Source organism: Macaca thibetana, chromosome 4 (assembly GCF_024542745.1).
Source record: "Macaca thibetana thibetana isolate TM-01 chromosome 4, ASM2454274v1, whole genome shotgun sequence".
In the NCBI taxonomy this organism is placed as follows: domain Eukaryota; kingdom Metazoa; phylum Chordata; class Mammalia; order Primates; family Cercopithecidae; genus Macaca; species Macaca thibetana.
Window position 1 is genome coordinate 129,140,525 of NC_065581.1, and position 24,672 is coordinate 129,165,196.

The 24,672-nt window shown below is 40.2% G+C and overlaps 1 protein-coding gene across 2 annotated transcripts in view; it reads right to left on the reverse strand.

The window, feature by feature from the left end:
- PDE7B (phosphodiesterase 7B) overlaps nucleotides 1–24,672 on the reverse strand; it is a 334,565-nt gene that overhangs the window by 67,478 nt on the left and 242,415 nt on the right. For both annotated transcript variants that reach the window (XM_050787962.1, XM_050787961.1), the window contains one exon: nucleotides 15,754–15,837. In XM_050787962.1, the coding sequence (XP_050643919.1) occupies nucleotides 15,754–15,837 (84 nt within the window). The remainder of the gene's footprint in view (nucleotides 1–15,753; nucleotides 15,838–24,672) is intronic.

Here is a 24,672-nt window from a genome sequence, read left to right on the forward strand (position 1 = left end):
CTTTGCTTATATTTCTCAGTTCCATTTAGAATTGGGTTGCACGATTTTTTTAAAAAAGATTTTTTATCTTTTAAAAATTTTTATTGCTGTCATTTTTTTTTTTCCCAGTGTATAAAATGGCACTCCACAATTTGGGCAGAATTTTAAAATTTTTTAATTCTTCCACCTAAGTTTTTATTTTTTATATATAATTTAAATTGCCCTGAGTTCACCTTTGAGTCACACTTTCTCATTTTTCATGCCATTAATATTACTGATAAATGGTTACCAGGGCCTCTTAATTAGTATTTAAAGGAGTATAAGTATTCATTTTCTTAATCTTCTCTATTTAAGACACTTAAAAACTCATAACAAAGGGTGATTTAAGGTGGTGAGAGCTGTTGAATAGAAAGTTCAAAAATAAGAGACTCAGTCTTGTCATAAGACTATGGTGACAAGTCTTAATTTCTAGAGAGTGGGTGTTTCTTACGTATCCAGCTATTAATGTTAGATAAAATTCATCTATTGTATTACTCTGTTAGTCATTTCCAAACAGCTGAAATAAAAACCCACTGCTTTATTTTCAAAATCTCAGGTGGTACCACTGGCCTTAATTGGTTCAGCAAATGGAAATTGCAACAATAAGAAAGCTAAACTCTTCACAAAGATTGTTTTGAAGTTCCAATTAATAATTGCTGTTTAAAGTAATTCACTCTGAAACATTCCAAGATTCTGAGAAGTCATGAGTCACTGGGGAAGAGCTAAGTTATGCCCCAAATAGCTTTTGTGTTAGGAGTTTTTGATTATGCTATAATTCTTTCAAAACAGGTTATCCTTGTTTGGCAATTCCCAACGAAGAAAACATTCGACCAACTAGAGCTTGCTTGTCTTTTAATATATTAGGCAGCACTTATCTTTGAAGACATTTCCTTCTGAGATGTTATAATCTATTTGCCTTTAAAATGATTTTCTATGTGAATATTGAGATAGTTTGGCAGTGGTATGAAGAACACTGCTGACATTTTGGAGACCTAATATTTCCTCTAAAAGAATAATTATTGCTATAATGGAGAGGGATAAATGTGATAGAGAAAATACTCTAAGAGAAGAGGTCTTTTACTTTATAGAGTCGGTATCTTCCAGCTCATCACAGCGTTGAACTCCTGGGCTCAAATGCTCCCACATCAGCCTCCTGAGTAGCTAGGACTATAGGCGTGCATCATCACACACCAAGCTAATTGTTTTATTTTTATTTTTTGTAGAGACAGGGTCTTGCTGTGTTGCCCAGGCTGGTTTTGAACTCCTGGCCTCAAGTGATTCTCTTGCCTCAGCCTCCCAAAATGCTGGGATTACAGGCCTTAGCCACCTCACCTAACTGGAGAAGAGGCCTTTCAAAGGAAAGAACTTTGTTCACTTTTTCCACTGCAAGAGCTAAGCAATTAGAAGAGTGCCTGACACATAGTAGGTGCTCAATAAATATGTATTACGTGAATGAATGAATGAATAAGAATAGCCCGGCAGTCTTAGTGTGTCTGGGGGCTTGCCTGAAGAGCATCCATCCTCAGGAGGGAGGGTGATGGGAGCTGCCTGCAGAGAGATACAGAGGACAATCTCTAGAGTCTTCCGTGAAACTTTGCAACCTGTCTATGCCCCCATACAGCTACTGAACTTCTCTACTTTCTTAGTGCTTCTGTTGCCCCTTGTGTCACCTGAGGATAATAATTTACAGAATTTACCACATTTTTGAGAGGAATAAATAATATTATACGTATAAAGTGCTTAGCACATAGAACACTTTCAATAGATATCAGCTAATTTTAGAGATCCAATATATGGTTATAGATTGTACACTGATACTGGATTGAAATCCTGGGCTTTCTATGCAACAATTTTGAAATATAATTGAATACTGAGATGAGTTTTTGGGTTTTTATAAAGCATATTGTAAAAGCACTCTTGATCTTAGGTATAGGCGGTTGGGTTAGGGATTGGAGAGAGAATGTGTTTTCATCTTACACCCAGGAAAAACTGGCCATTTCTTTGTAACTTAGTTTTAATATTAGGCAGGAGCAACCACTTGCTACATAAGATATGAGGGAAAGAAAATACATATTTCTTTACTCACAAGCCCTCAGTGAAATATCCATTTAAAAAAGATTAAATTATAAATTGGCATTCAAGACCATCACTGGTCTGTTTCTAACCGACTCTCAACATTTAGTAAGGGTTTCAGCCTAGTTTTACGTCAACGCTGATTACCTTCCCTCCAACTAGGCAGTACCCTTCTTTTAGCACTACACATTTACCCTAGAATCTGAAGGTGCTTGCCCTTTGAATGTATCCAGCATTTTCCCAAGCCTGGTTTTTTTTTGAATGCACTTAAAGAAAAAACTCTACTTACAAAAATCCAGTCATTGCCCAAATGCCAGTGCCAACCTTTCCACAAGGTCCTTCACTAGAATGTCCAGTGCTTTCTCCATTAGAACCTCCTTGCATTTGCCAGTGTAGCAGGTGTTTTAGTGAGTTCTGTATCAGCTCTTTCCCATAATGTTTTGTTCATCCTTTATTTCTTACAGCGCTTATGGCCTGGTACACAGTAGTTGCTCACTAAATGTGAATAGTGTAATCTAGTTTACCCTCTCTCCTTTTTTTAAAAAGGGATGATCTAAGGTCTTCCAAGGAGGACTTTCTAAAAATAGATTTTTAGCTTCTGGTCTTTACCAAGAATTTTCTCCAAAACAGAAAATAAAGCTAATGTGGTAGAGCACAAAATGAAAGAATGGGAAAAGAAGACAGGAGATGGGGAATTCTTTTTCCTTGCATATAAAGAATTGTCAAAAAATGGAAGGTAGGAGAGGGAAGGCGATACTGGGCTTCTACTTGCCTAATTTCTTGGCATCTCTTGGGAGAAAAGACTAGAATTATAGGATCCAGAATCACAGGAAAGCAAGGAGGGAACATTTCCCAACCCCTGCCTAAAAGTGAACTAGCTGCAGTCACAGCTGTCTTCAGGTGATGAATGACCAGTAGTGGATGGTCATGTGGATGGGGTGGCTGTGATAGGGCCCAGACACTGAGGGACAGGGAAAACTTGTTTCCACTGCTAGACCTTCCTTATAGATGATATTACCCACAGAGCACAAATGAGCTCAGGAAGGAGAGGGGAGGGAGTCAGACACAAGGTTATAATTTTTCTTGTTTTTCAGTTTGCATTGCTAAGGGAGATGTGGGCATGTAGGGGAGGGTGGGAATAGTGGTAGGCTTATCTATACCAGCCCAAACTGAGGAGGGGAAAGCTGAAAACAATGGTAAAGACTTAGATGACTGAGGCCGAGCTAGGCCACCACACTGCCGATGGAATTTCCCTGTGATGCTTTTGATGACGTTGACTGCTGGTGGCCAGGTGGAGCACAGAACTATCTCTCTGGGCCATACTGACATATAGTGCCACAAAAGCAAGACTACCAAGCTCTGGTGGCCCCTGGGGCTGCCCCTTCTCTACTCTTCTCTACCTGGCTTGCTACTTCATGGAGAAACACGAAGTTGTTAGATGGGAAATTCCTTACTTTTCTGCTGTAAAACCTACCAAACTCCCTGCGTGGCATCCCTTCTTTCCTTCCTCCCACTTGCTGTTAGGAGAGCTTCCTCCTTTTCTCAGGCCTGTCATCTGCTCCCATATTCTCAGGACACTTTATTCTCAGTTACGATTTTTCTGGTCTATTTATTCCATGGTTCTTTCTCAGCTAGATCCTTCTCACCATGATTTCAGCTTGCTTCAATGTCTTGTGAAAAACAAAACAAAACAACTTTCCCTAGCCTCATTTTTCCAGCCATCAGTCTCTCTACCACTTTATTTACAATCACATGTTGGAAAGCGATCCTGCAGGCATTGTAGGGGGAGCTCAATAAATACCTGTCAGAAGAAAGGTTAAACTAAAGAATGGAAAACTGAAAATGGTTAATAGGCCATTCTCTACTTCACTATAAGTCAAGTACTTTATATTGTTACGTGTCCTATGCTCTTCTTAAATGGGAATACTAATATCTGTAACAATAAAAGAATTGATACCGTGGCAGTATTACGCTAGCACTCTAAGCATGCTTACTCACTACTTCCCACAATAACCTGTGAGATGTGTGCACTTGTGAATCCATCTTTTTCTAGCCCGGAGGAATCAGAGGACCAGGGGTCAGTAGATCAAAGTCCTATAGCAACTGCTGCTGGAATCTAAACCCAGGCAGCCAGCTCTGGAGCCAACACCAACCACCTTCAAGGGGAATCCTGGTGTTTTATTTTCTCTCTTTGCAAGTGGTAAAAGTTATTTTATATCTTGAAGGTAAGGCTTATATAAGGAAGCCTTATATGGTTGAGTGGAAAGACAGAATGTAAGAGCCAAACCCTGGTTAACTCTTTCATAGCTTTGCAATGAATCACTTGGCCTGTTTTGTTTTTGTTTTTGTTTGCGTATAAAATGAAAAACTGGGTTCAATGATCTTTTGAGTGTCTTCATTTAAAAGCTTTGCGAAGTATAAAGTGCTGTCTAAATGTGAATAAGGACTTTGATTTTGTGCTCTTTGGAATAAATTTCACTTTTAAATGACAAGTAAAGTAGCATACATAGCTTTTGAGAAACACCCAACTTCACAATTTCCAACCAATTTTCCAATTTAGGCCTGTTAAATAATGTTTTCTGGCCTATGGCTGCAATTTCACTTTCTGCATCTTGGTATTCCTTTGGAAGAAAAAATAAAGGTTCTTTTTCTGGCGGACATTGAAATTTTTAAAAATAAAATCTCATTTTTTTTCTGATTATAAAAGGAATACATGCTTCCAGTAGGAAAAAAATAGAAAAACAGAAGAACAATAATCGTCTAGAAAGAGCCCTTGTTAGGATTTTGGCATATTTTAATAAACATAACTGAGATCTTCTTTTTGGATATAGACTTTTCTATTCTGCTTCTTTTTATCTAATATATTATAAACATTTTGAGAAATTGTTTCTTTCAGCAATTCATGGTTTGCACGACAGGAAATAACCAACTCCCCCTTGAGAAAAATTAAAGCTACTGGTGGCAGCTACAAATCTGACTTTAATTTGTCACAATAGCGATTCCATTTCCTTCTTCTTTGGGGGCAGCTTACAAGTATCCTCAGTTGTCACCACCACGCCCTTCTCTTTCTTATCAAAGAACACAAGGTCAGGTGATGAAATGCGCAATTTGTCATTTGGCATCTTCCACGAGAGTGGCAGGAATATTAGAAAATACAGTAGAAATATTGCAAAATCTAATAATTTAGATGTTTAATGACATATTTTCTCATTCAGTTATAGAAATATTTGTTCAATGATACTGAAGTCATTTAATACCAAAAGGAAATGATCTAAATGTACTAGAAAAAGAAAATTTTCATAATTTATGAAAAATATTTAAAAGGAAAAATTGTCATATATATGTTCCATGTAAAAGGAGTATACGGCATCATATATTGCCTTTGAACATTAAAATTCATATGTAAAAAGGATTATACTTTACTTTACTATGGTTAAAAGCTTGTGCTCTGCAATTATATATTTGGGGTTTAAATTCTGGCTTACAAGCTGGGTGACCTTGGTTGAGTTATTTCTCCTCTTTCAGCCTCAGTTTCCTCATCTGTAATAGTAGTGGTTACTTTATAGGGTGTTTGTGGGGATTAAATGAGTCTATCTGTGCAAAGCATAGATATAATTTGTATGCCATAATTGACATATATCGTGGTTCCCAAATACTCCTGGAAGGCCCAGAGCCAGCCTTGTTGCTTCAGGTTGCCTGAGGCTGTTTTGAAAATATCCTGGGCTCTACCTCCAGAAATTCAGGTTCAATGACTTTGCAGTTACAATGTGATGATGCTTTCTGGAAGATGTAGTGGGAGTGCAGAGAGAATGATGAGTTCACTCCTTTGGGAGGATTGAAGAAGTCTTCACAAAGGACATAATAATGGGGCCACGGCTTGAAGGGTGAACAGATGCTTCCTAGGAGAAGAGGTGGCAGGAGAGGGATGTACTCAGCAGAGAGAGAAGGGACATCCAAAACTCAACTATATTTATTAGGGACCTATTAAAAGCAAGGCAGGCTTCTGAACACATTTATCTCATTTACTCCTCACCACAACCCAGTCAGGGTGGAATCAAAATCTCCTTGCATGTATGTGAACATTAAGTAGTTTGGGCATCTTTTTCAAGCTCACAGTGTAAGTAGGATTCAAACCCACATCTAACCTCAAAGCTCATGGTCTTTTTTGTGGGCTCCCTCTACTGATGATGACTTAGTGAGCTTGGAGCTCTGGGTGGGGCAACCATGGTAGAAGAGGCAGAGAGGCAGCCGTGGTTTGGTTGTGAAGGGACTCATTTTTATTTTTAGTATTCACAGCAATTCTCCTGTGCTTCTGGGCTTCCAAGAGACCTACATCCTGGGGACCTTGCCTAAGAGGGGTGTACACCTGGCCTCATACACCCTGTGCCTGGGGTTAAGCACCTCTCAGACTAGAGCTGTTACGGTGGTCGTTGTTAGATGTAGTGGCATTGACCAACTTCTTCTTGGGACTTTCCTGCGTAACTTCTGCCCTCCTTCCTCATGTTACTTAAAAGTAATAAACCATCCAGATGCCAGATGCCCCAAGGCAATTTGGTCTGCTAGTTAGAAAACAAGATCTTTTTGATCTTGTGTGTGAACCCTGAGATCTCAGTTTGGAAACATACAAAAGATATTAAGGATGGGGCCACGCTCTAGTTTTTCATACATACAGTAGAATGGGGACCACAGTGAACCCCTTAGATATTCTGAAACTTTGAAGGTGGGATGGCAATGAAAAAAATAGCCCTGCGTTTGGTTTATTAATGAGGTCACAAGAGATAGGCTCTGCCTGTTTCTGGGTAGGAGGTTGAATTTAATTTTATTGAACAAACAAGTCATTTTAGCTCAGTGACTCATAGGTAACTTCAGTCAAAAAAACTTAATTTACTCTGCTTCCCTCTATATTTTAATGTCTCCAGATATCCAGAGAAGCCACTATGCTGAAAATACTTTGAGTGGGTTAGAGTTTCTCTCAAGGAAGTGCTGTTGTAGAAAACGGCCATTTCTCTGTGCTGTGTTCAGGTGAGTTAGCAAACCCGCTGGGATCTGACACAAGTCACTTTTGTATTCAATAGAATCCATCATGAGGGAGTAAGGTGGTGCCTGAACGCTAATGTCTAAATAGTTTCTCACAGAGGAAAATTTAGAGTTTCTCACTAAAGGAAACTCATTTCTTTGTGGGCTTTCTCATGGACAGTCTTGTAATGCTTTACAAAATGAAGCTTATTATAAACTAAAAATACAGGGGTCCCTGAACAAAAGTAGTTGGTTGACTTCATGATGCCTGTTCTGGCCAGATGGCTCATGAATGATTATGATTCCCAAGTGGAATTTCCAAAATAGACCTCTCCTCTGCACTTCAGTCCATTATTTCTAGCTTTCTTCTGGACATTTCCACTCGATTCTCCTGCAAACTCAACCTATCCCAGCGGAGCTTACCATCTTTCCCCTAACTCATCCTCTGACTTTTCTGACTGTTGATCTCGTCTCCAATTTTTCAGATGGCCAGACCAACTCTGGCTCTCCCAATATTCAGTATCCTCAAGTTTTATGTCTTCTTTTATATGAAATCTGTGGATTTACACTTTCATCTCTACAGCCATCGCAGTCTGCAGCCTGATTACATTTCTTTGGATTCATTAAGTCTGTGTCTCCTACATATGGATGTTAGTTAATTTTCTAAAACACTGTTTTATCCTGTTCATCTTTTTCTCAAAATTCTCTAGAGACCCTCTGCTTAATGAGACAAGTTTGAATTCTTTATCTTGGCATCCCAAGCCTTTCTCTCTAGTTAATGAACTTTATTTGCTACTTTTTGGATCTTCTTCCTACTTAATGACTTTATGTCCCCATATGTAGGTCAGTCTCCCTTATAGACAATTCCTTCATCAGTCAACACTCTGTCTTATCTTTCAGGGTTTAGCACAAGACCATAAATCCTTCTGCTCAGGGTACTTCGGTAATCTCTGCCTTCTCTTGTCTCTGATTATTGTTACTTATTTTAGAATTAGATCATTTACTCTGTTGTAGGGTACTTGGTGTAATGTTTATTTTTCTGGTCTATGTAATGAGACTGTTTGCTCTTTGAGGGTAGCAGAATATCTCATAGCTTCCTTTCTAGCCCTCAGAATTTTCTGGCCAGATATAGCATATAGCTATATGGTTTCTCCCCCTTCTCCCCAGTCCTTATTGACTTAAAAGAAATTGTTCAGTCTCTGGTAGATCCCAGTCCCACTGCTGTCTGAGACAGAAGGTAGCCATCATACAAAAGGCTATCTCAGTCCTGTGGTGGTTGGTGTGGCTCAGAGCACCTTGGTTTCATGGCCTTCTTGGCATAGAGTAGGCATTCTGTTTGTTGAATGAATAAATGAATGAAAACCCAGAGGAAGTACTGGACTCCCTAACTCAATTTTCTATTTTTCATCCCTCAGATAAAAAGTAATCCATTAAATGATGTCAGGCAGGTTAACAGGCAGTGGCTGTTTTCACTTTTAGATGTAGAAGGTGAAAATGGTTTCTTTTTGAATAAGGTTTTTCTCAGACATATTTTGTATGATTTTTCCTGATTTCTCTGCTCGGATCCCACTAGAATACCTTGTCTTTCAATAATACTTTTATCTAGCTGAGCAAACTCGTTGACAATGTTCTCCCGGTTTCTTAAGTCTTAAAGCATATTTTATAATGGCACTAATAGTTGGCCTTAGCATACAACCCTCTTTTATTTCACTGTTGCTTCCATAATCTGCTTGTGTTTTAACTCCTCCCAGGAAGCCTTCCTTAATTTCCAAGACAGAGTTAATTATTCCCTTCTTGAACTCCTCTGAATCCCATAGATGCATATATTTCTTATATTATGTATGCTGTTATACAGGCGTGTATTACTTGGTGTATCACACCACATCAAAACATATATATTTTTTAACCTTTTTATGAAGAAGTGACCCAGAGACTCAAATATTTTTTAAAGCTGCCATCTAAAACATATTATACCCTGCAGCCATTCTTTCTTTGACATATAAAACACACTCTCCGTGAAGGACTGTTGACCACATTTATTTGTAAATAAATTGTAGATACAGTAGCTTATGCTACTGTAAATCCCTCCAGGGCAGCGGCCATGTCTCATTCATCTCTGTATCTCCAGCACTGGTACATGCCTCCCATAGGAGGTGCTCCGTCAAGGGGTAGTCATAGGGAGAGCGGGGTCATCGCCAACTCTGTCTTCTGCAGGCTAGTGGCATTTCAGTGGCTAACCATCCTGCTGCCCTGGGACTTCCGCAGCTGAAGTGCTGAGAGCTTGCAGCCAGAAGCCCTGAGTGCACCATCATGGAGCAAGATCCAGCTGAGCCAGAAAGCACCACGGCCACAGCGAGTGCCTTGCCTTTCTTCTAGAGGAAGGTAAATATTGAACTTTGAAATTGTAGGGTGTTACCTTGGCACTCACAAGTGTGAGGAGAAGTCTGAACAAGTCCCAGCGGACACCTCCCTTCTCCGCTTGGGGAACACAGGGCTGGGGGTGGGATAGCATCTTCTCAGCATGACTGAATTCAAATCATCCGATGACATTTTAGTTCGGATTCTTTGCATTTTGTGTAGTTCTTATAGGTGACAGAAAAAGGTATCTGTAAGGTTACTAAAAGGCTGTAACTGTCTGCCAAGAATTCTCTCATAGGAAATGGAGTCTGTAAAGAAACTGTCCCTCCATCTTTAAGATGGGGCTATCACTTAGGGCCAGATGGTTTCCAGCATACTGAGTGGCTTTTGGTCAACAGTCCTTCACGGAGAGTGTGTTTTATATGTCAAAGAAAGAATGGCTGCAGGGTATAATATGTTTTAGATGGCAGCTTTAAAAAATATTTGAGTCTCTGGGTCACTTCTTCATAAAAAGGTTAAAAAATATATATGTTTGTATATATTGGTTCCATTTGGGAAATAATAAGTAAAGGAAAATATTTTTGTAGCTCTACTAAAATGACCTCATGCTTGTGCAGTTAAGATGACCCTAACAGGAGAGGCAAGTCTGAAGGAATAGAGCTTTAAAGATCAAGATTAGCAAATTAACAGGCAGGAAAAGACAAATAGCCAATTAACCTACTACTGCAAAGCCCAGGGGCTGGTCCGGAGCTCTGGGTTCTCTGTGGCAGCAGATATTTGGTGCCCTAAAACCTCAGGCTGAAGCTGTTTCTTTCCCTCAAGCTCCACAGTCCCTGAGCATGTTTTCTTTGTATGTCACTTCCTCTGCTGAGCCGGTGTGGAAATCACTTTGTGTTGCTCTGAGACGGTTGCCACGGGAACATCTCAACCTAGTCATTATCTACTCAGGCTGCTGATTATATTAAATCAGGAGACAGAGCTGTAGACGGGGCTGCTGGAGCCGCCTGCTCTGCAGAAGGTTGTAATTGCTCCTGCGACTCTCCCCTCTGGGTCCACAAGTCTCGGAACACTCTTGTCTACATTTTTTCCTCCTTTGTTTCCCCCCTACAAACAGAATTAGCAAATGAAATAAATCTATAGGAAATCGACATTGGGAGAATACAGCCATTACTTTTCTGTCCCTCCAGTTCTCTGTGTTAGGACATCATCTGGAATAAAAACAATTGTCCCCCTTTTCTCTCTGTTCGGGCTCTCTATGCTTAGGTGTAAAGATAACAGTCTTTAAAGATCTATCTTTCCAATGTTCCACACAAACGGTGCTGAGGCCACAGTTTCCTGCTACTTATCCAGAGAAGCTTCAAGAAGTTCATAGAGATGACTCTCTTCTAAATTGTGTGTGTAAAATAGAAACAGGAAATGAAATTAGCTTTTAATGAATCTTATGTATTTCTATTGATCTAGATGAATCTCTTATGAAAATGATTTTCTAATCTTTATGCCTGGAATGCATATGATATGATATTATTATTTTTAACTGACAAAATTGTACATATTTATGGTATACAACATATTTCAAGATATATGTGTGTGTGTATATATATATACATACATAACACACACACATATATATATATATACACACACACACATTGTGGAATAACTAAGTAAAGCTAAATAACTTATGCATTACTTCACATACTTATAACTTTTTGTGATGAGATCATTTGAAACCTACTCTGTTAGCAATTTTCAAGTATATGTTTGTTATTAACTATAGACACTACATTATACAATAGATCTTTTAAACTTATTCCTGCATGTGATCTTTGAGAAACATCAAATTGAAACGCTCTTTTGGGAGAAAACCTATACAAGCAGTTGGCCTTGTAATTTAGTGTCCAAATCAGGACACTCTGGGAATGAAAGATGGCACTATTAATAAATACTCCTGAACATGTGCAAACTAGGAATATGCCAGGCAAACCAAGAGCCACCTTACATGCAGACAATAGGTACATGAAATCAGTAGTACTGTGTTTCCCTCTGCCCCAAATATGTGCTTCCCCTCCCCGCAAAAATAACCTCTTCCAGAAGAATGTGCAATTAGAAATTATAATTTTAAATTGGAATTTAAAATCTGCATCAATAACAGAGGTTCCCTCTCTGTTTATTCTTCTGTCCATAAAAATTTAGTCAACATGAGTCCATTCTTGAAAGTAAAGCGATGGCACTGGAAATGTAACAGAAAAAAAAAAGACATGAACAAAGGTAAACAGACTGGACTGAATGTGCTTGTGGCTTTGTCATAAAGCTCTCTTAAATCTGTTTAAAAAAATCTAGGGGTTGGCAACCTTGTTCTATAAAGGGCCATAGAGTGAGTATTCTGGGGTTTGTGGGGGGCAGTTTGTAGACCACACAGTTTCTATGCAACTACTTTGCCACTGTTTCAGTGGCAGTCATAGATGTCATATAAACAAATGGGCATGGCAATATCCCAGTAAAATTTTATTTACCAAAACAGGCAGGAGAAGGGGACAGATTTGGTGTGTGGGCAGTCATTTGTCCACTTCTGTTCTAGTAATTCATTTTTTATTTTTTGAGATGGAGTCTCGCTCTGTCACCCAGGCTGGAGTGCAGTGGCACAATCTCGGCTCACTGCAAGCTCCGCCTCCTGGGTTCACGCCATTCTCCTGCCTCAGCCTCCCAAGTGGCTGGGACTACAGGTGCCCACCACAACGCCCGGCTAATTTTTTTGTATTTTTAGTAGAGACGATGTTTCACCATGTTAGCCAAGATGGTCTCCATCTCCCGACCTTGTGATCCACCCGCCTTGGCCTCCCAAAGTGCTGGGATTACAGGCGTGAGCCACCTAGTAATCCATTTTAATGCCTAGAAACTGTTCTGGTTGAAGACGAGTAATTTTAGATTTTAATTCTGATGTTCCCCGCCTTCCTGTGACAGACTGGGGCTGTGACTAATGGGACCAATGGGGAAATGCATGGGCCTCACTATTTAGTATACATTTCTGCTCTTGCGTGCTCCAGTGATTCATGCATGTACTGAGGTGGGTGGGAGAGGGACACCCACCCGGCGACACTTTGGAAAGGGGATGGCAGTTGTGTGGGTTTCACTAACATTTTGGAAGGAAGGCTGCAGGGATGCAGAGCTGGGGAGTGACGGCTATGGTGATTTGGTTTTTCCTATAAATGGTTTAAAAAAAATCCTAGATTAGATTTTACTGTGGGAGAGAGAACAAAACTGCAAGCACCCGAGGCAAATGAAGTTTGGGGTCTGTGCCCACACTGGGAAAAACTTGACTCAAAATTAAGGTAAGTGATCTAAAGAATCACTTTAAACTAGCTCAGCTCTTACAGTGTAGAATAAGAATGAACTGGTAAAGAGAAAAGCTCTAGGAGAAAATCCCCAGATGTCCTAAGATGTTTCCTTTTAGGCATAAAGCACACACTAACAACTCAGGCAAACCACAAGGACATGAGTGATATTAAAGAGAATTAAGTAGACAGTGTATGAAGTGGTAGGAGATATGACATATATACCTTATGTGACTGTGACTAACACAGATGTTCATACATCTCTGCTCCATGGTGACAAGCTGCTGTAATTGCAAACTAAGTTAGGAACCGTGGAGGGTGACCACAGTAATGTTATCTGTTCTAGTTTCAACTCATCAATGGGGTCTATGGTGCATTATACCAAGAGGTAAATCATATCACAAATAAAGGAATATCTTAGAGGTCTTCATTCCTACCTGTGTTGTTCAGTTAAACACAGGGGATGATTTATATTCACAGTTATTTAATATAATGTTTTTGAGGAGACCCTTTAATAATTGGTAAGTTAACTATAGTCAGTAAGTGATCAATAGCAATTGATTGTCTTTAGGATCTTATAGTCTATTTGGGGTGTGTTTGATACATTAAAAAAACTGGAGACCTCATATAAAGGAAAACATGCTAAAGAAAAATTAATATTGCCTCTGCAGTATGTTATAGAGTATGAGACATGGGTGAAACAGTTATCCAGAATGGAATGCTGAGGAGACCCTAAAGGGAATTTCAGGGTGGATGGCCAGCACTGTCACTCGATGAGTGGAGGACTGTGAGCACCAGGTGGGGTGAAATGGGGGTGGAGGGGCAGGCAGCATCCGGGGCCAGGGAAACGAGGCTGGGGTTGAGCCCAGGTACTCAGAAGTCCTGGAGGATCTCAGCAGAGGGGAGACAGGATAGCAGCCGCTGGCAGATGATCTCTTACATGGTAAACAATATGACACTGAAATATTGTCTGCAATGAGTTTCTCTTTAAATGTCATTTATATTTGCCGTTGTTTTCAGATTACAAAAGTAAAAGAGGCAAATTGTAAAAGAAATACAAAACAAAAACAAACAAAAAAAGTGTTCCACTGTCCCGCCTGCAAAGATAACCACCATTAGCAGTAAAGTTGCTTATTAACACTGGGATTAAGGTTTTAAAATAATGGAACTTTGGAATTATAAACAGAAATATCCCCTTATTTTCCTAATTCCTTTGAGGTTCATATCAGAAAACATGAACTAACACTCATCTACTATTGAGAAGAGGCTTTTTGGTTGTTTTCTCTCTCCGACTTTCAAAATGGGATGCTGTTGGAGAGTTCTGGTCTATATGAAACCGTGAAGTGGAACGCTTTGCTCATCCTTGTCCTGCTTAGAGAAACCACATGCCTAGGACCTGGAAATCCATTCAGTCTAGAGACTGTCAAAGGTGTAACTTCCACGGGTAGCTGGAACAGCCCAATCAGGGTATAAGGAAAGGTCAGAGAGACCATTAGAGCTCCCACAGGCTGTATCCCATATTATTGCATTGGTCTAACGGCTCAATTCGGTCTTCCAAAAAGCATTTTTGAGGGTCTGGGTAGGGAAGGTTATCTCTAGTGTGGAAAGAATTACTCCAAGTCTCTGTGTCCCTGAAAGTGCTTAAAAAAACAGACGTTGCACATTGATAGGGGAGATTGACAAGCCAGGAGAAATACAAACATGCCACCTACTATTGGCCTCTCAAGGATTGAAGGATTAGAAATAACAAGTTCTAATTTCTCCTAGTAATTTCCAGGGGTTGAAGTAAATCAAATTACCTCTTTAGCTGAGCTTATTTATGTCAAAGGAAAGTAATATTCTTTGGGTATAATCTAGTACTTTGAAATTTATAGATGGGAAGTGATATGAGAACCAAACACTGAAAACCTTGGAGCAAATTGTGAAATTTATCCACTTGCTCTTCCACCTCCCCCACAAGTCTACAGTGAAGGATGATTACGATCGTTATAAGATATGAAATCTGGAGGGATGACCGGTCACTGGTTTGGGTTTGCAAAGGAACCTAAGCTTAAGAAAATTATGGACCAAAGGTTGAGCAAAACTCCTGATGAGGAGTAGTTTAGGGAGGGAAAGGTAGAAGTCAATGAACTTGTAAGTTTCAAGGGAGAAAGCAGCAATGCTTTGGATTTTGCCATGGTGAGGTTTACCAGGAAGGCAAGAATAGACCTTGAGGATTTATATTAGACAAAGAAGTGAGAATTCTATAATGCGTGGGTTACTAAGGGCAACTGTAGAAGAGGATTCCCTGTGGGGGTTTCAAAAATAAAATGGAATCTCACCTAGTCTAGCTCTGGCTGAAGGTAGAGAGAATGTGCTGGAAAATGAAAATAGTAGCTTTCTTGTATAGGGCATCACAGTTTTTGAGACTTACACTTTTTATAAAAAAAATTTTTATTCTTTTTGAGACAGGCTGGAGGGCAATGGTGAGATCTTGGCTCACTGAAGCCTCAACTTCCTGGGATCAAGCTATTCTCTCATCTCAGCCCCCAAGTAAGTAACTGGGACTACAGGCTGCGCCACCATGCCCAGCTAATTTTTTGATTTTTTGTAGAAATAAGGTCTCACTATGTTGCTCAACTCCTGGGCTGAAGCAATCCTCCCACCTTGGCCTCCCAAAGTGCTGGGATTACAGGCGTGAGCCACCACACCCGGCCAGAGGTTTATACTTTTAAAGCTGACCTGATCTCATTTGACCCTCACTGAAGCTCTGAGAGGTAGGGCAGGGCCAGAATTACTACTTCACTTGTGAGGAAATTCAAAGACAAAGGGTTAAGTTCTAGTTGGCAGAAGAGAGATTCAGGAAGGAAGGCAGACCCCGGAACGTTTTGAAGTTCAGAGGGAAATGAGGATTTTTTTTTTTTTTTTCTTTTTGAAGAAAACGTTTGTTCCTTTCCAGGTACACTTGATTACTCACTGTTAAGTAGGCGGAAATCAATGAATGGGTAGGAACCACGGCGTTCAGCAGGAACCCCCGTCTGACCCCTTAGTCGTATATCTCCTAGAAAACAGAAAATCCAAACAAAGGCTTGAAAACATTGCCACGTGCATTCACTTTTCCCCTGTAAATCCTGTGTAAATCCTCAATGAAACCAACCCCAGATGTCAGGAGAAAAATGGTTCCCTTTTACCATACGGAAGCGAGCGCTGTGTGGAAAGGGATATTTAATGCTGAGTGTAATGAGCTTGGCAATACACCAACAAGAAACATGGGTCTCTTGTACGTGCTCAGAAGACGGGTCTGTGAAAATCACAGCAACTTACAAAGTTCCATAAAAAGACAAAAGTATTTTTATGCTTCCCAGGGCCACAGAGACAAAGCATCTGAATCCAGAAGGATAAATGAGTGTTGCATTGTAGCTTTCATTCTCAGAAGTGTTAATCACCCAGACTATAATTTTTCTTGGTTCCAGCACAATTGTTTTCTGACTAGCATCCACCTTCCTTTTTTCCATACTGTATCATTAATGTGCTTTAGAAACGCCTCACAGGCTAGCCTTGCTCCAGGCACTTGGCCACTCTTGCACACAGGACAGTCTGTAGAGTTTCTAGTACTTATTTATTTGGTTTCCATATATATATGTGTGTGTGTGTGTGTGTGTGTGTGTGTGTGTGTATATATATTTTTTATTTATTTATTTATTTATTTATTTTTTGTTTTTTTTGTGATGGAGTCTCACTTTGTTGCCAGGCTGGAGTGCAGTGATCTTAGCTCACTGCAACCTCTGACTCCTGAGTTCAAGCGAATCTCCTGCCTCAGCCTCCCGAATAGCTGGGATTACAGGCACACACCACCACGCCTGGCTAATTTTTGTATTTTTAGTAGAGAAGGGGTTTCACCATGTTGGCTAGGATGGTCTTGATCTTTTGACCTCATGATTCACCCGCCTCAGCCTCCCAAAGTGCTGGGATTACAGGCGTGAGCCACCGTACATGGCTGGTTTCTTTTCATATTTAATATCTGTGTTCGTTTTCCTTTTTGGTATGTGTCCTGTCTTTCTCATCAGAGGAGGTAACGGAGTAGAGTGGAAAGAGCATGGACTTTAGAACAAGGTAGGCTTTGGAGAAACCTTGCTGAGACACTTGCTACCTGTGTGATCTTGGCAGATTTATTTCTCTGAGCCTCAGATGCCTCATTTATAAAATGAAGTTAAGACCCACTTTGAAGTGTCCTTGTCAGAGAACCTAAAATAATACTCACTGACTGGCAATAAATGCTGGTTTGCTTCCTTCTAAACTCCTGCAAAGCAGGGATCATGCATATCATGTTATTTACATCTCTCTATAGCACTTTGAATGTTGTCTGGTACTTAGTGGATTCTAAGTGAATGTTCTCTGCTGACAAGAGTAGAAATAAAGACCAAATTCACCAGTTATTATATATACCATGGAATCAGAGGAGAGGTAGAAATACGTGAGACATAATATATCTCTGGAAGAACTGAATCAGGGAAGGTTTCAATTCCAGTAGTAACGGGTACCCTCCCATAAATCACCTTTTCCCCAAACTAAGGTGGCACTGGGGCCCCAGCCTAGGAGCTGAAAGGAAGAACAGTCCTCTCTCCTTTCTTTCCTAATTCCTGGAGGAACTCAGGACCTGGGTGAGATCCCCATCAGCTGCAACTCATGCAACTGATATGCTTAAAATGACCCTCACAGATGGGCCTTGAGTGTACTGTACTTGGGGTTGTAAAGTGCAAGCCATGAGCTCTTGAGCTATTCTCTGCTTTGAATTTTATACTGGTGCCTTCTTTAATGCTTTGTATAATCTGATATTACATTGCCATATTGATATGAAAGAATATTGTAATTTATGGATAAATGTTATAAACCAAAGTGAGAGGAAGAGGAAACAGATGGAAAAGTACTTTTATAGGTGTGAATATAAACTTACATCAATGAGGGTAATGCTGTTAGCTTTAAAAAAATGTACTTATTTATTTTGATATGGGGTGGCTGGTCAATAAAGGAAAGCTACCAAGGAAAGTTGAAGTGTTTTTCTCTCCTCAGCAGTTGTCTTGAACACCGTATGTTTACAAAGCACTTTCACAACATGACAATGTATTTATTTTCTTGTTTTTTTTTCTCATTGGGTCTTCATAATAACCCAGTCAGGAGAGACACCTTTATTCTGTTTACTTTATAAGTAAGAAAATAGAGGCTCAGAGAAGAATGGTTATAAAGGACTACTATTTGCTCTGTAGTCCCAGGTAAAGGCACAAGCCCCTTAAAGTCCTGATATAGTAAATATTTATGGACTTTAACTGAGCTGCCTAAGTTGATGGTGGTTTCAGCTTATAGTCAGTGGGGCTAGCACTTAAATCTAGGCTGTTAGACTTCATAGGCAGAGCTCTCTCCACAATACCACTGGTTTCTAACCTTATGGTTAGAAACACACACCTTGGCCGGGCGCGGTGGCTCAAGCCTGTAATCCCAGCACTTTGGGAGGCCGAGACGGGCGGATCACGAGGTCAGGAGATCGAGACCATCCTGGCTAACACAATGAAACCCCGTCTCTACTAAAAAATACAAAAAACTAGCCGGGCGAAGTGGCGGGTGCCTGTAGTCCCAGCTACTCGGGAGGCTGAGGCAGGAAAATGGCGTGAACCCGGGAGGCGGAGCTTGCAGTGAGCTGAGATCTGGCCACTGCACTCCAGCCTGGGCAAGAGAGCCAGACTCCGCCTCAAAAAAAAAAAAAAAAAAAAAAAAAAAAAAAAAAAAAAAAAAAAAGAAACACACACCTTACGGAGTGTGTAGACCAGGTTTTTAAAATGAAAAAAGAAATGAAATTCTCAGATCCTCACATAAAAGAAGTTGTAGTTTTAATATCAATTGAGAAAATACAGCATGTTAAAAGGATATAACAGACGCACTGACTTTAAACACATTTGTGTTGTATAATGGTATATAGTAAAAATGATGCATGGAGGAGACCGTATAGATTTTGTCTACCAAGCTGACTGGGCTTGTGGATTTGTTGACCTGTTGCTGTAATCTCATGGGCTCCTTCCAGCACTTTCAGTCTCACCTTTTGGAAATCACTTCTCCATTAGTATTTTCTTCTCAGTATTACCAAAGAGTTCCTCTTGACTTTGTAGCTATGAGGTTACCATTTCCCCAGAAAGTGTCTATGTAATATTGACGAAGGTTTTAATGCCTGTGACAGGATTTCTTCCTGGTCTCCACCTGAGAGTCTAGGGCAGAGGAGGCCCATTAGCATGTAAGGTTTTAGATTTAGGGAAACTGAAGAAGAGTACCCTGTGGCCGAATGGATGAAGGGAGGGCAATACACTGGGAACTTGGGGGCTCCTGTACTGAGAAGACCAACATTTTGTCATCTTGGGTAACCCTGGATGAATCAGTAATCACTTTGAAGTCCAGTTGTCTAATATTTAAATTGCATAAATCATAGCAATTTTGTCTACATCACAGAGTTGTTGTAAGGAAATTATAAGGTATGTGAAAATAATATGGTAGATAACATTCATTGAATACTTACACTGTGCTGAGCATTTTACACATATTATTTCACATCATCAACCCAGCAACCCAAAGTAGTTATTATTATTATTATTATTTGACCATTTTGCAGATGAGGAAACAAAGCCAATGGAAATTTGATAATTTGTTCAGACTCATAGAGCTAGAAAGTGCAGAGCTTATGCTTAAACTCAGAACTGACTTGAAACCTCATGTTCTTAACCACTCTTCTATATTATTAAGACGAAAAATTGTTTAAACAGGTCAGCATTAACTTTTTCTTACATAATGTATGCTTTGATTGCTGTTTGCCAATAAACCAAATATACAGTCATCATGATTTGTGGAAAAAGAATACCAGGAGAATCCCACTCCCTTGATGAGTTCACAGTTGAATCAAAAGCAGTTCAGTGGAAACGGACTGTACAAGCAAGACAAGCAAATCCTGTCCTGGATCAACAAGGAATCTATTACTTTCAAGTAAGAAAACAATTACTAAAAGTATTCTTCAGCAGAACTGAAATTAGCTGACAACAAATTTTCATACTGCATCCTACTTTGGGAAGAAGAGATAAGTAGCAATGGAGCCAGGTGAGGGCAAAGATACCTAAACAAGCAAACAAACCCAAACAAGTCAGCACTAACAACAAATAAGGAAACCATACCTGGAAGATTCCATTTCAGTGCCGACACTGTCCATAACTACATTGCACTTTGAGAAGCTGATTCCTCAGAAACCTGACAATGCCCCTTTGGTGTAGTAAATAATCATTTGCAAAAGGATGAAATCATGTTAAAAATACCAATAAGGCAGGAGGCAGGACAGTTGTTAAGTATGCTAACAATGCATCTGAGAAATTTCACAACATGAAAACAGTTTAATACAAACACACCAGATATTCCCAATCTTAAGCATTCCATTTAATAGAAGCACTCATGTAGTAGGATTTATGTGTTAATGGTATATTTCTAATATAGAAAGTTTTCTTTCCTTCTGCCTGCTTTAAGGAGCCTGTTCTGATATTAAATTGCTTTAATACGCTGGTGGGAAGAGAGAATTAATTCAGTAACAACAGTCCTCAGAGGAGCAGAGGCTACTGGGCTGTTGTCCGAGGGAAAGAACAAGTGGTGTCCTGCCTAGCTGCTTTTCCTGGCCCAGGGTCTCAGGCAATCATCTATTTACCTAAGGCCTTATATCCAAGCTAAACAATTATTTTGACTATTCATTAAGTCCTTGTTTAACTTAAGCAACTTGCTTTTTTTCTTCTGGCAAATGAAAGGTGCTGGGGAAGCTGGTAGGAAGCGTTGACAGCCCAGAGTCATGTCCCCAGTCTGTTCTTATTGTGTTCCAAAAGGAAACAAACAGCAGGGGCATTCTGATTTTGAAAGGGCTGCTGCTTTTTTTGCCCCTTCAGGCTGACAACATCACATGTCATCCCCTGTACTGAAGGCTGCAAACAGGCCCAGAGCTGAGCCGAATTGCCCCAGGATCCACGACCTGACCTGACTACAGCCCCTCACCCTCCCTGAGGACATGGCTCCGGAATAGACCTATTGCTTACTTGGCCTCTTGTGCTGCCTCTGGTTAATAAAAGCTTGTGCTAGGAAGCAGACGTCTATGTGGCCTCTTATGTAACTGGCAAAGAGGGTGGAGACTCTGACAGCGATGACAACTTACAGTGGCTGAAACACAGGCCATGTGACAAGAACCAGACTCTGGCCCCTGTCGTGGTATGTCAAGGTCATTTCAGGGTGAGGAAAAGGTGTCAGAGAGGGACAGAGCAGTAGCTACTGGGCTCCCATGGCATCTGAGATGAATGAAGAAGATAGTGACATTCTTGGTATAAACAGGTTGCACGGAATATGAGATAGAGATTCATAGCAGGGGCGTCACTAGGAACCAGGAAGATGAGATAGTGCTGGTATCAGAAAGATGAAGCCGCAAAGCAGCCCAAATATGGTGGGAAAGAAGCAGCTCTCATGAAAGGTATTCCTTTGAGCTTGCTGAGCACATTACTAATTCATGTCACTGCCACCACTTGCAAAATAAAGACAGAGAAAACCCAGATCCCAAATCTCAGACAAGAACTTTCACCATACTGCACATCTCAGCTGGAAGCGTTGTTTATTTCAGCTGACTACTCTCCAAATTAACTAAGTGAACGATTTCTCCTAAGATGTTTATCTGGCCTAAAAGAGAGGAGGAAGGTTGTGCAATTTAATCACTCCATAGATTTGTGGGGTAGCACAAGCAGCCAGTTCAGATAACTCAGGCAGAGATTATTGTTCCGAGTACCGTGATGTTACAGGAGGGACCCAAGATGGCTGATTAGACCCAAATTTCCCTGGTGGAGGTTCAATCTTCCACTTTCTTGAGTGAGGCTGGGCCTGTCTGGTCACCAAGCACTATGTGCTGAACTGGCCAAGTAGGAGGCTTCCTGTCCATTGGTCTGTTTCACTAGCTGTGTATTCCTGGGCTGTCAGTGAGAGAGCTTCGTATGTAGGAAAGAGGCAAACCAGGAGTTAGTCGTCCAGAAACCATATTTTTGGCAAAAGGAATGAAATACAATTTTCTTTGCATGTGAAAAAAGTTCTTTCTTTCTTTTCTTCTTAAAAATCTTGATTTGTATATCGAAATCAGAGAAAAGGGAAATTTCACCAAGTTCGAGTTGCCAAACAATACTGCACCACCTTGCATCTTTAGCTTAGAATGGCTTTTTGACAAATGTGCATTTTGGAACTTGAATGCTGCAAAAGTGAATATGTAAATAGTAGTGTGTTTATTTTCTAAAGACAGTAAGGCAGGTTTTAGACTAGTGTTAACAAGAGCAATCCTCATTTTTGAGCTGATAGTTTTTCAGACAGAAAATGAGAAAAAAGTAAGCTTCAATCACCAGGAACACAGGAGTCTCATAAAAAAAGATATTGAACAAGAAGCAGCGGGAATGCCTAAGGAGAATTTCAAGAAGCTGTAAAAGAACTTAAAAGAACACAAAGACATATCTTCTTACAAAGGTTGGGTAGAAGGAGAACAACTTGAGGAGTCACCTTGGGGACTATGCAGTCTGGGTCTGCCTTCAGTAATGAAACACGGATGGGTCTAAGATTATGCATCATTCATGTATTTCTAGGATAATACTTTTAATCTCTGGAATCTCAACAAAGCAAAGTTTGTTGCTTTTTAGAAATGCATTATATATAAATTACTTAGCACAGTGCCTGGCTCATAGTTGGCACTCAAAAACCAGTAGCTATTGTTCTTACTTAGTTAGCATTCTTCTGACCTTCTGTGTTCCTTCCCGCCCCTCCACCCGCCCCCTACCCGCTCCTTAATTGTTGGTATTTTTAGGAGGATTTTCTAAGTGTCAGGATCTGTTTGAAGGGCCTTATGTATATGAGCATCTTTAGTCCTTGTGACATGCCCCAGACATATGTGTGTGTATGATCCCCACTGTCCTGAGGAGCACAGACAGCTTACAAAGTGACTAAATTGGGATTCTAGGTGCCCTCGGGAACCCTTGCTTTCTAAAGCACTCCTGCACGTGGCCAGCATCTCCATTCTCCACAACAGAGACCAGGAACAACTATGCATGATGTAATTCACAGGTCCTTCAGTCTTCCAGGCTGTGTTTCTACTCTCTCTGCTGGACATGTCAGGGTTCATAAAAGTGAGCACCAAAACCATGTCCTGAGGAAAACTGAACGTTTATCCTGGTATTTCTTCACAGCAACATTATATGCCCAGTACAACAGGTATGCTGTGGACCAGAGCTCGGACCCATGAACCCCCAGTGGTGCAGGATAGACTATAGGGAGATGTAGACTCCACTGGAGTGTGTAGGTATCTCGCAGTTTGGTAGAACATTTAGGTATGGGAGTCAGCAAAGGGGCCAGTTCTTGGGCAGGCTCAGAGGGGATCCTAGACTGATTTAGTTGATTTCAACAAAAGCTTATGCAAAACATTACACAAAATGTTGAAAAATAGGTGAGGACAGAAATACAAACTACTGTCGGAGAATACTATAAACACCTCTACACAAATAAACTAGAAAATCTAGAAGAAGTGGATAAATTCCTGGACACATACACCCTCCCAAGACTAAAGTAGGAAGAAGTTGAATCTCTGAATAGACCAATAATCGGTTCTGAAATTGAGGAAATAATGAATAGCCTACCAACCAAAAAAGGTCTAAGACCAGACGGATTCACAGCTGAATTCTACCAGAGGTACGAAGAGGAGCTGGCACCATTCCTTCTGAAACTGTTCCAATCAATAGAAAAAGAGTGAATCCTCCCTAACTCATTTTGTGAGGCCAGCATCATCCTGATACCAAAGCCTGGCAGAGACACAACAGCAAAATAAAATAAAATAAAATAAAATAAAATAAAATAAAAGAGAATTTTAGACCAATATCACCGATGGACATCGATGTGAAAGTCCTCAATAAAATACTGGCAAATCGAATCCAGCAGCACATCAAAAAGCTTATCCACCATGATCAAGTCGGCTTCATTCCTGGGATGCAAGGCGGGTTCAACATACACAAATCAATAAATGTAATCCATTACATAAACAGAACCAACGACAAAAACCACATGATTATCTCAATAGATGCAGAAAAGGCCTTAGACAAAATTCAGACGTTCATGTTAAAAACTCTCAATAAATTAAGTATTGATGGAATGTATCTTAAAATAATAAGAGCTATTTATGACAAACCTATAGCCAATATCATACTGAATGGGCAAAAACTGGAAGTATTCCCTTTGAAAGCCGGCAGAAGACAAGGATGCCCTCTCTCACCACTCCTATTCAACCTAGTATTGGAAGTTCTGGCTAGGGCAATCAGGCAAGAGAAAGAAATGAAGGGTATTCTATTAGGAAAAGAGGAAGTCAAATTGTCTCTATTTGCAGATGACATGATTGCATATTTAGAAAACCCCATCGTCTCAGCCCAAAATCTCCTTAAGCTGATAAGCATCTTCAGCAAAGTCTCAGGATACAAAATCAATGTTCAAAAATCACAAGCATTCCTATACAACACAAACAGACAGAGAACCAAATCATGAGCTCCCATTCACAATTACTACAAAGAGAATAAAATACCTAGGAATCCAACTTACAAGGGATGTGAAGGACCTCTTCAAGGAGAACTACAAACCACTGCTCCATGAAATAAAAGGGGACACAAACAAATGGAAAAACATTCCATGCTGATGGATAGGAAGAATCAATATTGTGAAAATGGCCATACTGCCCAAGGTAATTTATAGATTCAATGCTATCCCCATGAAGCTACCACTGACTTTCTTCACAGAATTGGAGAAAACTACCTTAAATTTCATATGGAACCAA